Source organism: Malaclemys terrapin, chromosome 13, assembly GCF_027887155.1.
Source record: "Malaclemys terrapin pileata isolate rMalTer1 chromosome 13, rMalTer1.hap1, whole genome shotgun sequence".
Lineage (NCBI taxonomy): Eukaryota > Metazoa > Chordata > Testudines > Emydidae > Malaclemys > Malaclemys terrapin.
In genome coordinates this window covers 33274141-33288614 of record NC_071517.1, presented here as the reverse complement: position 1 = coordinate 33288614, position 14474 = coordinate 33274141, and the positions used below count along the sequence as shown (strand labels likewise).

General features: G+C 46.3%; 1 protein-coding gene across 1 annotated transcript; it reads left to right on the top strand.

Annotated features, from left to right (window-relative positions):
• Positions 1 to 939, top strand: LOC128847280 (olfactory receptor 11L1-like). Its single transcript, XM_054046668.1, has one exon. The coding sequence runs from the start codon at positions 1 to 3 to the stop codon at positions 937 to 939; it is 939 nt and encodes a 312-aa protein (XP_053902643.1).
• The last annotated feature ends 13535 nt before the right edge of the window (positions 940 to 14474 follow it).

The window sequence follows — 14474 nt, the reverse complement described above, 5'->3', positions numbered from 1 at the left end:
ATGCACCTCATAGAGAAAGCAGAAGAGGACAATCGAACGGTCATCACAGAATTTATCCTCCTGGGATTCGGGAATCTCCCTGAACTGCAGATCCTTCTCTTCCTGGTTTTCCTAGTGATCTACATTGTGACCATGTCTGGGAACATCCTCATCATTGTGCTAGTTGTGGCTGATCAGCACCTTCACACCCCCATGTACTTCTTCCTGGGGAACTTGTCCTGCTTGGAGACCTGCTACACCTCCACCATCCTGCCTAGGATGCTGGCCAGTCTCTTGACTGGGGACAGAACCATTTCTGTGGGGGGCTGCATGATACAGTTTTCTTTCTTTGGTTATTTGGCAACTACAGAATGCTATCTCCTAGCAGCAATGTCTTATGATCGGTATTTAGCGATATGCAGACCCCTGCGTTATGCAGCCCTGATGAACGGCAGGTTGTGCCTCCAGCTAACAGTGGGGTCTTGGATGAGCGGATTTCTAAGTTGTGTAATATTGATGTGTTTTATGTCACAATTAACATTCTGTGGCCCCAATGAAATTGACCATTTCTTTTGTGATTTTTCTCCAATGCTAAAACTCTCCTGCAGTGACAGCAGCATGATCACACTGGTTAGTTTCATACTCGTCTCCCTAGATTCGCCTTGCCCATTTCTATTAACTGTGACATCCTATGTTTGTATCATTGCTACTATCCTGAGAATCCCTTCCACCACCGGGAGGCAAAAGGCCTTTTCCACCTGCTCCTCTCACCTCATTGTGGTTACAGTCTTCTATGGGACCATAATGACTGTGTATCTGCTACCAAATACCAATACATTGAAAGCCCTGAACAAAGTGTTCTCTGTCTTCTACACAGTCCTGACGCCCATGCTCAACCCCCTCATCTACAGCCTGCGAAATAAAGAGGTGAAGGAGGCCCTGAGAAAAATCATCAGTTAATATATGGTTTCAGAGTAGCAGTCGTGTTAGTCTGTATCCGCAAAAAGAACAGGAGTACCTGTGGCACCTTAGAGGCTAACAAATTTATTTGAGCATAAGCTTTCATGGGCTACAGCCCACTTCTTCAGATGCATAGAATGGAATATATATTGATGAGATATATATACACATACAGAGAGTATGAATAGGTGGGAGTTGTCTTACCAACTCTGATAGGTCAATAAAGTAAGAGAAATAAAAATAGAGACTGGGAATGTACTCCTGTTCTTTTTGCAGTTAATATATGTTGCTCAAATGAATTCAGATGGAGTCACTGATCTGTGAAGGAATCTATCTGGCTTAATGAGCAAGAAAGTTTACATCTAGTAGGGCCCTAGCTCACACTAATGGGAACTGCTTCGGGGAATGTGAGGACATATTACGTTTTGGAATGATGACATTCCCATTGATGGCTAAAGCTGATACTTGCTACTGCCTTAATTGTAAACCTGATTGCCTTGCGCTCTACACTCCAAATGGTGACATCTAAAATTTCAGATACATGTTTCATCTATTTTTCTGCTCTCTCTGAGTTGGAAAATACCACATTTTACTTGGCACTGGCCTCAGATCCCTGTGGGTGGAATTAGCTGATTCAAATATTTTCTCTCTCCTTGACATCCTGGATTCCCAAAAGCTCCATAACTTTATATCTGGGAAGATTGTACTGGTCTTCCCATTGTTGTACTACGTGTCATCTTGCAATGTGTAGAAGGGTGTACCTATACTGCAATGTAAGCCTAGGGTCTGTGGGACTTGAACCCGTAGGCTCAGTGAGTGTAAACCTAGGCTCAAGCGTCCCCCGGGCTTCACACCAGTGCTCAGGCATCTACACTGCACTATGCAGACCTAAGCAAACCAGCCTGTGCCAGGTTTCCTAGCACCCTCCCCAGCGGGTAGCTGTTCTAGCCCTGTGTTTATGGTGCCTGTAGGAAAACTGTCCATCCCGCGGCACTTCATCAGAAGCTATCGCAGCCTGCCAAGGCATTGGGCCAAGTTGTCTTTTGAGTCTACACACGCCCGGCAGCCGGAACCAGCAACAGGGAGGAGTCAGCATTTGAAGCACTTGTCTTGCTTGTGCTTTCCCTCCTGTTTCAGGCAATGGGCAGAGCTTCCATGAGGTGCTGTTGGACATTTTGGGGGCATTTTCTGACCTCCAGAAGAAGGCACCTGTTGGAGGGGGATGAGAGTGATACAGACCTGACAGACTCAAACTGGCTGATGCTCCTCACGGCTCTCAGGAGAGCCACTGATGCCCCCTGTGTACAATGGCACTTCTGGAGCAGGGCCACAAGCACAGACTGGTGGGACCCCATCATCATGCAGACCTGGGATGATCAGAACTTCCTCATGAAGAAAGCTACATTTCTGGATCCTTGTTAGCAGCTTGCCCAGACCCTTCAGCACCACGACACATAAGTGAGGGAAGCCATTCCTGTTCAAAAGTAGATTACTAACCAGTTTGGGTTTGGAAATTCGACTGGAAAATAAAGTGGTGGCCGAGGTTTCTGAGGCAGTCAGGTGTGTTGTTTATCTAAAGGTGGGGGCATAAACAGTATCCCTAAAGTAACTGCTGGCTTGGAGAGAATGGGGTTTCCCCACTGCACTGGGGCCATTATTGTATGTACTCAAAGAGCCGGAGTACATACGCTGCAAAATGTACTACTCCATGGGTATGCAGGCCCTTGGGGACCTCAGAGGCCAATTTATGGACGCCAACGTGGGCTGCACTGGAAAAGTTCATGATGCTAGGGTTTTCCGTCGGTCAGGCATCTACTTTCATGGACAGGCCGGAACACTATTCCAAATGACAATGTCATAAATGGAATTACTGTTCCCATGGTTATTCTAGGGGATCCAATGTACCCCTTTTGCCTGGGCTTATAAAACAGTATCCTGATCACATGAGGCCATGGCAAAAGAAGGTTTAATTATATTCCCCAGCAGGTGTAGAATGGTGGTTGAATGTGCGTTTGTCAGATTGAAATCCTCAAGCCTGAGTCTGAGTTTAGGCTTACATTGCAGTGTACACATTCCCTAAGACCCAGTGTGTCAGACCCTAAACAGATTAATGGATATCAAAATAAAATAAACAATGTGAATGATTTCTGTTGACGCAACCTCTTTGCTGCAGCAATAACAACAACAAAATCAATGTCAAGTAAAAAAACAGCAGGTAGGCATGGAGGAAATGCTACTCATGACATATATGAAAAGTGTCAGCATCTTTCATCCTGAAGCACATTGGTAAAGTTTCCAAAAGTGTCTAGCTGACTTAAAAGCATAAATCTCATTGACTTTCAGTGAGACACAGATACCCCTGTCCTTAGGTCCTTCTGAAAGGGGAACGCAGACTCTGAAGTCACTTTGGCACTTATGAAAATTCTACCCATTGAATAGTACTTTAATCCTTACGCCTCTGATACAAATTAATACACAGGAAGTAATTGAAGGCATGACAGTAGTTGAGCCACTGAGGGTCGTCTACACGGCAACTGAAGGTGAGCCTCTCAGCCTGGGTAGGCAGACTCATGCTAGCAGGGCTTGTGCTAGCATGCTAAAAATAGGACATTATAGGGTGGGGCCAAAGCCTTGGTGACTAGACTGAGCCTCCACTGAGGTGAGGCATGTCGTTATGAGCTGGATGAAAACTTGTTATGGTTGAGTTAAAATATTCATTCTAACTGATATATGAACACCCCTTCTATTCACATAACTGTGAGGATGAATTAATCAGAAGCCCCCTCCCCCGCCTAAGACAAAGAGGTGTGTGAACCTGCCCAGGAATTTGGACTGAGTGGGCAGAAGGGTTTTGCTGAGCATGGGTGTGTGTGTGTTAGAAGAGAGAGAAGAGAGAACACACAGAACAGAGAGAGAGAGCCTGAGGGGAAAAAGCAAGGAAGCCAAGCAGTAGCCCAGTGCAAACCTAGAAAAAGTGAGCATTTGGGTCAAATGAGGTGGCTAACGAGACTTGGGGCGGTAAGCAAAGAAGCTGCTCCTTATGTTCTTGGTTCCTCATGCATTCAGAGAAGTCGGACTTTGTACATTCCTTGTCAATTAACGAAATTGGATCAAAGAAAATACCAGACTCCATCAATTTCTACTTCCAACTGGGACATCCCCATGGCTCCAAACTTGGACTAACCACTTGGGTCAAAAAGGGGTAACAATACACAGTCTCTACTCGGCATGGGGATACACATTTTCTTTGGGGAAGTTTGAACCCTAATGCCCTCAGCATCTACTCAGTGTTGTCTTGTTTTTGCAGCAAAATAGCTGAGAGTGCTGAGTGTTTGTGTCTCTGTCTGGTCCCTAGAGCAAAAACAACCTGCTGCTTAGAGTAATACGGATTATCATAATTACCTATGATAACTCTGGTTATTCTTGTTAGCCATACAAATGTGCAGTCCCGCTTTGATGACTACAGTCTAATTACACATCGTGGAAAAAGGTATTTATTGGTTCAGAATTTGCCATCTTTTAGTTTTATTGTATGTCCCTGTGATGTTTCTCGTGGTGCCCAGGATTGTGCAACGCCTACTGCCACCTTCCCTTAGCGTGGGGAAGCCAAGTCTGTGCTTGCTGGGGGTCAGCTCCCCAAATCCACTGGCCATGGGCGAGACAAGCACGCCCTTCTAGACCTACAGAGGCCCCACTGTTACTGTACAGGTTAGCGACAGGCTCACTCCAACATCCGAGCCAGGTACACCTCAGATCACGGCTCTGCTTGACACACAGCACTAAGATATGTTTACAGTCAACAGGGCCGGCTCCAGGCACCAGGCAACCAAGCACATGCTTGGGGCAGCACCTGGTAAGGGGCGGCCAATCTTGGGGTGGCGGGGGGCAGCGCGGCGTGGCATTCCGTGGGGGGGGCACTCCGGCGGTGTGGTGCTCGGCGGGGCGGGGGGAGGCTCCGGCAGCGCGGCGCTCGGCAGGGGGGCAGCACGGGGCCCGGCGCTCTGGGGGGGGTTCCGGCGGCACGGCTCGGCGCTCAGCGGGGGGGGGTTCCGGCGGCGCGGCGCTCAGGGTGGGTTCTGGCGGCACGGCGCTCGGCGGGGGGAGGGCTCGGGGGCGGCGCTTTTTTTTTGTTGCTTGGGGCAGCAAAAAAGTTAGAGCCGGCCCTGACAGTCAAACAAGTGTAAGTTTATTTACCGAACCACAGAGAGTCAAGTATCAGCAAGTAGAAGTATCGGGAACAAATGGTTACATATAAAACAAAATCATACCCTGTGTTCTAGAGCCCAGACTTGATTAACAGGAGACTCTCACATCTAGCAGAATATTGCTCACCCCAAAATGCTTGCAGAGCACTACAACTAGACTTGGCTGTGACCCTCCTTTCCTGAAGCAAATACTCTGTCAGTTGCCTCCCAAGTGAAGGATTTAGTGTTTTTCTATGCCCAGTATAGATACATAACTCCTTAAATATTATCCGTTCATACATTTTGCAGTGATTATGATGACCAGTGGGCAGCTGGCTCTTGGTAATCTCACATGTCACCCTTTGGTATTATGCAGATATCCAACCCAATGGATCCCCCACCCGTTTTTTCTCTGCCACTTGGCACCAAGGGGCTTCCTGGGTCACAGTCCCCTTGTTCTCGTGTTATGAGACAGGGAGAACAGAAGAGCCTAATCTACCACCTCTAGACCATTAATTATTTTATACACTTAAGTCTCCTCTGAGCCATTGTTCCTCTGACCCAGATGTTAGTGGTTTGAGATTCACCACTTCTTGTGAGACATCCCCCCTCTTCTGAAGCTGGCCTGCGCCGACATCTACCTGAACAAGGTGGAAATATTTGTGGTGGTTGTGTTGGTAGTCATGGCCCCCGGCCTGTTGATCCTCGTGTCTTATGCCTATATCATCCTCAGGATGTCTTCTGCTGAGGGCAGGCGCAAAGCCTTCTCCACCTGCTCCTCACACCTCGTGGTGGTGACTGTATTCTATGGATCCGCAAGTGTTATCAATTTCCGACCCAAGTCGAGTTACGGAGCGGGCAGCGACAGACTATTTGGCCTGTTGTACATTGTCCTCACACTCATGCTGAACCCCGTTATCTACAGCCTGAGGAACAAGGAGGTGCAGGCGGCCTTGAGGAGAATGTTGGGGAGAAAAAAATGGGCTACCGTCCAGTATCATTGCTGATGCCACCTTGCACTGTAGAGCGCTGAGATCTTTTCACAACTCCCACAGAGTCGGCGTGTGAATTTGGGCAAGTCATTTTGGGTGGGATATGCCAAAGGGTGTAAGGCACCCAAATCCCATTCAATGGGAATGAGGTTCCCCTAACCAAATGGAGTTATGATTCCAGATCCTATTCGACCTTATTCCCTTAGGCTTCTTTGCAAATCCCAGGTCTGAGTCATGTTTCTGACTATTTTGCTCCCTCTGTTTAACTAATAAAGGCTGCTGGTGTTTATGGATGGAAATGAAAATAAAAACACCTAAAATCTTTCCACAAATAAATTCTAAGCACCAGTGAATCTAATTAATTCTTCCCCATTTTCTGTGGTGACACAGGCTCAGGGGCATCTAATGGAGCTGCTCCTTTGTTTCTTATTACTTTTATTACAGTAGGACCTAGAAACTCTATTCATGGACCAGGAGCCCATTGTGCTAGGTGATGGACAGGCCAGAGAATTCTCCCTGCCCTAAAATGTAACAGTGTGGGGATATGGTGCTACACATCCCAAGTGCAATCCGTGCTAGGCAACCTTTTATTTTAAGGGGTAGGAGAGGGGGAATAGCAAACCAAGAAAGAACAAAAGTAAAGTCTTTAAGAATGTGTTTGTGTTTGCTCTGTAACATTCTACATCTCCTGCCATAGAATGGTAGCATGACTCTGCAGCGAATCTAATTCATTCTTTTCACCTTTTCTGTGGTGACCCAGGCTCAATTATTGGGCAGATAGTGGGGGTTGCTTCATTCGACTTCTTCTTCATAGAGTTATCATAGCACCTGGGAGCCCAGTCGTGGACCAGGACCTGTTGTGCTTGGTGCTGTACAAACACACCACCTGAAGACTGTCCATGACCCAGAGTGTTAAAATCCTGTGCTGTGGTATTGAATAGCCTAGGTTTAATTCCTGCGGAGCCACCTTTCATTGGCAAAGCAGGGCCCTGTGCTTATTTTGGTGTGATTTCTCTATCTGTATCTTTTCAAAATCATCTCTGATCAATTACAAAATTTCAGGGAATGTTTGAGATCTTGATAGGCAGAACCCTATTGATTTTTGAGAAAATCTTTTTATTTATTTTTTTAAGTGTCTGCTTTTCATGGAAATTTCATTTTTTTGTTGAAAAACCAAATACCCCAACATTTAAATAATTTGGTTCAGAGAGCCTTCTGCGGTGCCCCATAGCAGCTGTATTTCAGTTCCTCGGGTCTCCATTCTTCACTATGGCCTGGGGTCCCCTGCTCGACTACATCTCCCATGATGCAACCACCTCCTCTCACTCTGAGGGGAGAGAGTGGTTTCCAGCCCATACAGGAGAATGTGGGCTTGAAGCACAAAAACTACAACACCCATAAAGCACCAGGCAGCATTTCAGAATCAAAATATTTCAATTTGTTGGACAAAATGTTTGCTTTTGATGTATTTTATTTTATGCCAAAGGATTGAAATTTTCAATGGGAAAAAATGATGAAAATGCTTTTATTTGTTTTGTTTGTGTCAAATATTTCCATAGGTAAAAAGCCCATTTTCCATCATCAGGCATTTTGCAGGCATCACAGCAAAGCAGAATTTTAAGGAGGACAATAAAGTGGCTTTGCAGAGAGCTCTTCTCACGTAGAGGAATCATAGGCGAAAGCACAGAGGTGCCTGTTCAAAAATTTAAGACATATGCAAAGGACATTAGCATCACTGACTGATCTGTGTGAGAGACTGCTATCTCAGTAGTGCTGGGGAGATGGGAGGTAGGACAGGGATAGACCGTGAAGCCCTTAGAGACATTTATGTCACAACACTATCCCTTAAAATGCTGCTATGCAACCAAGCTCTCTCTTGCGTGTTCCGTTCGGTCCCCGATTTCTCTGAAAGCTCAGCATGTCCCACAGATACAAGAGGCTTCAGAGATTGTTCTGTCATATACAGTCCTGGAGCCTTAAAATCCCACCTATTCTTCACAAAGGATATGTCTGTTTTACAGTACTCCCGTGTCATAACTATAAAGGGAAGGGTAACAGCTCTCCTGTGTACAGTACTATAAAATCCCTCCTGGCCAGAGACTCCAAAATCCTTTTACCTGTAAAGGGTTAAGAAGCTCGGATAACCTGGCTGACACCTGACCCAAAGGACCAATAAGGGGACAAGATACTTTCAAATCTTGGTGGGGGGGGAAGGCTTTTGTTTGTGCTCTTTGTTTTAAGGGGTTGTTCACTCTTGGGACTGAGAGGGACCAGACATCAATCCAGGTTCTCCCCATCTTTCTAAACAAGTCTCTCATATTTCAAACTTGTAAGTAAAAAGCCAGGCAAGGCGTCTTAGTTCTACTTTGTTTTCTCAACTTGTAAATGTACCTTTTACTAGAGTGTTTATCTTTGTTTGCTGTACTTTGAACCTGAGGCTAGAGGGAGGTCCTCTGAGCTCTTTAAGTTTGATTACCCTGTAAAGTTATTTTCCATACTGATTTTACAGAGATGATTTTTACCTTTTTCTTTAATTAAAAGCCTTCTTTTTAAGAACCTGATTGATTTTTCCTTGTTTTTAGATCCAAGGGGGTTGGATCTGTATTCACCAGGAGTTGGTGGGGGAAAGGAGGAGGATGGTTAATTTCTCCTTGTTTTAAAATCCAAGGGGTTTGGATCTGTATTCACCAGGGAATTGGTGAAAGGTTTCTCAAGGCTTTCCAGGGAAGGGAATTAGCTTTGGGAATGGTGGCAGCGGACCAGATCTAAGCTGGTAGTTAAGCTTAGAAGTCTTCATGCAGGCCCCCACATTTGTACCCTAAAGTTCAAAGTGGGGAAGCAGCCTTGACAGCCCGTGTCATTCAATCGCAGATCATCCAGCAGGACAGGAAGTCTTGTGTAGGCTGGAGATAGGCAAGGGGTGGAGGTGGAATGTTAAGGTTCTCAGACTGTAGCTGCTACCACAATGTTCTGGGGAATTAAGGAGCTGTCCACTAGGACACAGGCTAAGGCTATCAAATTGTGGAACAACTGGTAGGAACTTTCAGCCAGTGTCAATTTCACTGAGATTCACACTGGCATTTGGAGGCGATGGGTGGGTTTATTAAGTGACTTGTGATCACAACTCCCACTCACTTTCATTGTGACTTGTGCCCATAAGCCACTTCAGCAATTTAGAAAATAGCACCCAAAAAGTCCCGTTAACCATTCCCAAAGCCCTGGTCTAGCCGGTTCTTGATAAACAGGACTTCTGGGGTTCAAAGAACTGATGCATAAATGAAACAAAATAACTCTCCCCTGCCACATAAGGCTTTCTCTCTGCTAATATATCCCTGTGCTGGTAGATACTTTAAAATTATGTAGTGGCCCATTGGGTATTAATTAACACAAATGTTACATTCTAGATTTACAAGTATGGCTAATAAATTGCAGTGAGATTTTAGAAAAGATTAGTGGGCCAATTTACCCCTGGTGTAACAGTTAAGTGCAGAGACATCAGGGATGGATTTAACCCATGATGCTTATACCCTACAGAGGAGACATATTATGAAATCAGCTCCCCCTTAAGTCAGTGCTCTGTGGGTGGAAGATTCAGAAACATAAGGCTGTGTCAATCCAGCACCCCCAGTGCTAAGGGAACTTTCAATGGGACTTGTGCTCCTAACTCCCTTAGGAGCTTTTGAAAATCTTACTCCAAACTCCCATTGGAAATTTAGAGAATGCAGACGAGAAATGTTGTTAGCTGTTTGTCTGACAGCCCAAAGGGACAAGCCATTTGGTCTTTATGGGTCATCAGCTCTCCTGAGGTTCTAGAGAAGATTTCAAAACTCTTCTTTACACTGTATTAAAAAAAAAATTAATGGAGATATCCTATCTCCTAGAACTGGAAGGGACCTTGAAAGGTCATCAAGTCCAGCCCCCTGCCTTCACTAGCAGAACCAAGTACTGATTTTGCCCCAGATCCCTAAGTGGCTTCTGCAAGGATTGAATTCACAACCCTGGGTTTAGCAGGCCACTTGTCAAACCACTGAGCTATCCCTCCCCCCCTGTACGAGGACTTGAAGTCACAATTGCCAGCAAAGTCTGGAGAGAGAGTTTTCCTTCTAGCGGTAGGACAGAAACAATCTTCTGCTCTCCTGTGCAAACTCTTTAAGAGCTTAATGCCATAGTGCAAAGGGAAACTGATTGTTTCTGGAGAATCTGTGAAGAAGTTGTCTGCAGTGATTAGATGGAGGGTACCATTTTCAAAAGCGCCTAGTGTCTTAGGAGAGTAAGGTCATATTTACAAAGGTATTTAGGTGCCTAAAGATGCAGATAGTCATCTAGGGGGATTTTAAAGACCACCTACCTTGCTCAGGGCTATGAAAAATTTCATACCCTGTGTGACATAGTTAGGTTGATTTAGCCCCCGCTATAGACACAGCTAGGTCAATGGAAGAATTCTTCTGTTGACCAATTGCTGCCTCTCAAAGAGGTAGATTTACTACAGTGATGGAAACCCCCTTCTATTGCTGTTGTAAATGTCTCCACTACAGTGCTCAAAGCGTAGACAGACCCTAAATGATCCTAATAGTACCTTTTGGATTGAAATTCTGTGGGTGAAATATTGTTTCAATTTTCATGCGAGTTACATGAGCAATTGTGCTTTCAAGTTTGTTCTTCCAGCAATTCAACAGCTATCTATCTATCTGATTTAAAAAAGCATTCGAAGACTAGTACATTTCAAAAGGGATGAGCTTTTAGTGTGCTAAATCTTGTGACTTTTTTCAAAAGACTCAAACGTTTCCACCAACTGATCCCTGTCAGGACCAGGGCCGCCCAGGCGGGATGACAAGTGGGGCAATTTGCCCCAGGCCCTGGGCCCCGCAGGGGCCCCCACGAGAATACTGGAGGCTCCCCTCCCCGCCTCCGCCTTCCCCCGGCGCCTCAGCGCACCGTGTCCAGGAGCGGCCCTGGACAGCGCTAAAGCGGCATGGCTCGGGCGGGGCTTGAGCTCCTCCCGCTCAGAGCCACATGGTAAGGGGGTGGAGCTGCGAGCTGCGGCCGAGCGGCGGGAGCTCAGGTCCCGCTGGAGCCCCACCGTGGGTGGGAGTCAGATGTGGGCAGGGCCAGGCTGTTTGGGGAGGCACAGCCTTCCCTACCCTTAAACTCATTCAGCAGTTTGAGGCTTGCAGACAGCTATTTAACGCAAAGAGCCAAGCTGTTATCTTTTCCCTTAGGGCTACCATCCCTTTCACTTCTCAAATGCCAAATTATAGTCTACATTTAATTTCAGTGCCATAGGTAGTTTCATGTCAGGGGAGGGTCTGCCCAAGAGAGAGGTGACAGCTGAGAGCCGGGATCCTAAAAGAGTGTGCCTTTGGCGGACTATGGAGGGGAAATACAGGTGCAGCTGCCCTGAACTCTGACAGCAGGATATAATTTCAGCTGAGGTTTGGTTGCTGAAGCCAAGCACTATTTTCACTCATGTCCACCTCTTCCCACAGCTGCCTGACTGCTGGACAGTCCCATAGCATATGCATCAGGGTTCCTTTTTCTGTATTAAAGCGCCAACACACACCAGAGTCAAGGCCCCCATCTGGCACAACCTCTGTGGCGTCCAACAGATTTTGAATAGAATGTTTTGCTGTTTTAGGCATAGCCGGAGATCCACAGGATAATTTTTAACACTCCATAACATGCTCCGCCATTAGGATTCTTCTGAGGACTGTGATAACTCCCCTTCCCCTGCTTTCACAAAGAGATCCAGACTAATGGAGGTCCTCTTCATTAGTAAGGCACGCATAGTTGACATGGGTCTGGGGAGTATATGAAGCATTTCTGATGATCCCTGTAGCTCTGGGGCCTCTGCAGTCCTAGGGCATCCAGACAAAATTGATACATAACTTACAACTCAAACTCTCCCTACTGTCACTCTGCTCAGGTTGGCAGGTCATATCATTGTTTAGTGTTAGAAAAAAAGACAAAACCCTCATCCATGACAAACTGGGAAATCCATACGATGCCCATACTCAGCCACTTCTTCCAAATTGTAGTTTTGGTTTTTCCCCTCAATTTTCAAGTCTGGGTTACCCCAGAGAGGTGCTTTTGCATGATGGCGAGGATGAAATTGGTACCTCTTAGCTAGGATAGCCCAGATCCTTCATGCAGCTACCACTGTAGGCACCTTATTTTTCTCCATAAGACAAAAAGAACAACCGAGTATACCCACAGGGGGAACTGGATGGGGTAATACCTAGTCAGTTTCCACCCATGTGGGTATAAGGGTGTTAGTGTGCTGGAACCAGCCTGACGTGTGACAGGAGAAAATAATAATTTTGTAGGTCTCAAATCCCAATCGGAAAGGCTCTAAGCATGTGGGACCTGTACAGGTAGGCCACTTCAAATACAGCAGAGCCTTGGCCACCTCTTCATTTGACTGCGCTAACCCTTCCCCACAGTCTCTGGGAGAGAGGATGCCACCAACTGCTATTGCTAGTTATCTGAGAGAGTGCAGGATCTCAGTTTATCTTCACTAGTTTGTTAATGTTTCTGGGGACTTTTACCCCTGTTGTGCCAGTTTGCCTACGGCAATTCCATTGTGACAAAGCCCCACTCCATGACAGCCAGGAGATTTCCAATGGTTCAGATTTTTCCCAATTCATTGGATAAACAGATTGTGATGTTTCCCGGGGATCCCAGGGCTGTGAAGCCCCTCGTTCCCACCTGCCCTTTGCGTGCAGAGATTTAGACTGTATCTGCCGGGGGTCAATGCCCCATCTCCACTGACCAAAGACAACTCATGCACTCCCCCTAGGCCTATGCAGGCCCTGTTGTCACTCTGCAGGTAGTGATAGACACTCTCCAACCCCCGAGCCCTCCAAGCATCTCCCTGGAGCATCCAGCCCCTGGTCCACTGGACACTCACAGTAGTCACAGATTGGCTGCTCCCAAAGACCTGGTCCCCACTAAGTCCCCACTTCGGACTAAGGTACGCAAATTCAGCTACGTTAATAACATAGCTGAATTCGAAGTACCTTAGTCCAAACTTACCGCAGGTCCAGACGCAGCACGGAGGCTCCCCCGTCGATGCCGCGTACTCCTCTCGCCGAGCTGGAGTACCGGCGTCGACGGCGAGCACTTCTGGGATCGATCCGGGATTGATTTATCGCGTCTTAACCAGATGCGATAAATCGATCCCAGAACATCGATTGTCTGCTGCCGGACCCTCCGGTAAGTGAAGACGTACCCAAAGGATCAGTGCAGCCCAGGTTACCAGCTCTACCTCAGAGCACCGCTCCGCTTAACACACAGCACTTAGATACATTTATAGTTTAAACAAGTAGATGTTAATTGAACAAAGCACAGAGATCCAAATAGCAGCAAGTAGAAGTTTTGGAAACAAAGGGTTTTATATATATAACAAAATCATAACACGTATTCTAGAGTCTAGACTTAATTCCCAAGATAAATTTGTGTCTTGTAGAGTATTTCTCACCCCCGATCCTTGCAGCACTTTACAGTCAGGCTGGCTGTGATCCTGCTTTCATGAAACAAATGTGTGGTCAGTTTTTCTCCCAGGTGAAGGACTCAGTGAGTTTCTTCGCATTCCCTGACACACCAGACTAATCCTTTGATCCTATTCACAAACAGGACACCCCTCCACTCTTTGTTTCACCCTGCAGATTTCCTTTGTAGATTTTGCAATCTCTCAATTTGCATCTGGCTCAGTATGCAATACACCGAGAGGGTACAATACAAAGTGCACACCTGGCCAGATAGGGAGATAAGGGTCTGTTACTGTGACGCTCTGCTCAGGGAACCCAGAACCCTAAGCCACTATGTCACCCCTCTGCTTTAGCAAGAGTGAGCTTTGCTGGAGATTAGACTGTGTGTTGCTCCCTCCCACACCGGTCTGCCAGCTTCACAGCAAACTCCTCAAGATTCTGCCAGTCTAAATCTTGCCTTGCAGGTAGCCATCAGTGAACTCCAGTTCCTGAGTTCCCCAAAGACATATCCCTGCAGTGTCCAGTCCCTGTCACTGCACACTCAGAAATTATTGAGTTCACTGATTCCAAAGAGGCAGCGCACACACCAGCCTGTTAGTTCAGCGGAAGACTCACACTTCACTTCAATATCACAGCACTGAATTGGTTTATAGTAAAACTAAGGATACGTTTATTAACAAAGAACAGAAATTTAAATGATACTAAGCAAGAGAAAAAGATACAGGTCTGGTTACAAACAAACCAAACCATGTTTTCTAGTGGCTAAAACTTAAATCTGAATAAGTTACAATCTTTGCCTACGCAGTTTTCTCACTCACATCAAGTTACCAGCATCTTTAGCCCTCCAGGCCAGGGATCCAACTTTCACAGAA

Bases quoted from the DNA above. Each gene is read 5' to 3' on its own strand.
- LOC128847280 (XM_054046668.1), top strand. From the start codon at position 1: ATGCACCTCATAGAGAAAGCAGAAGAGGACAATCGAACGGTCATCACA.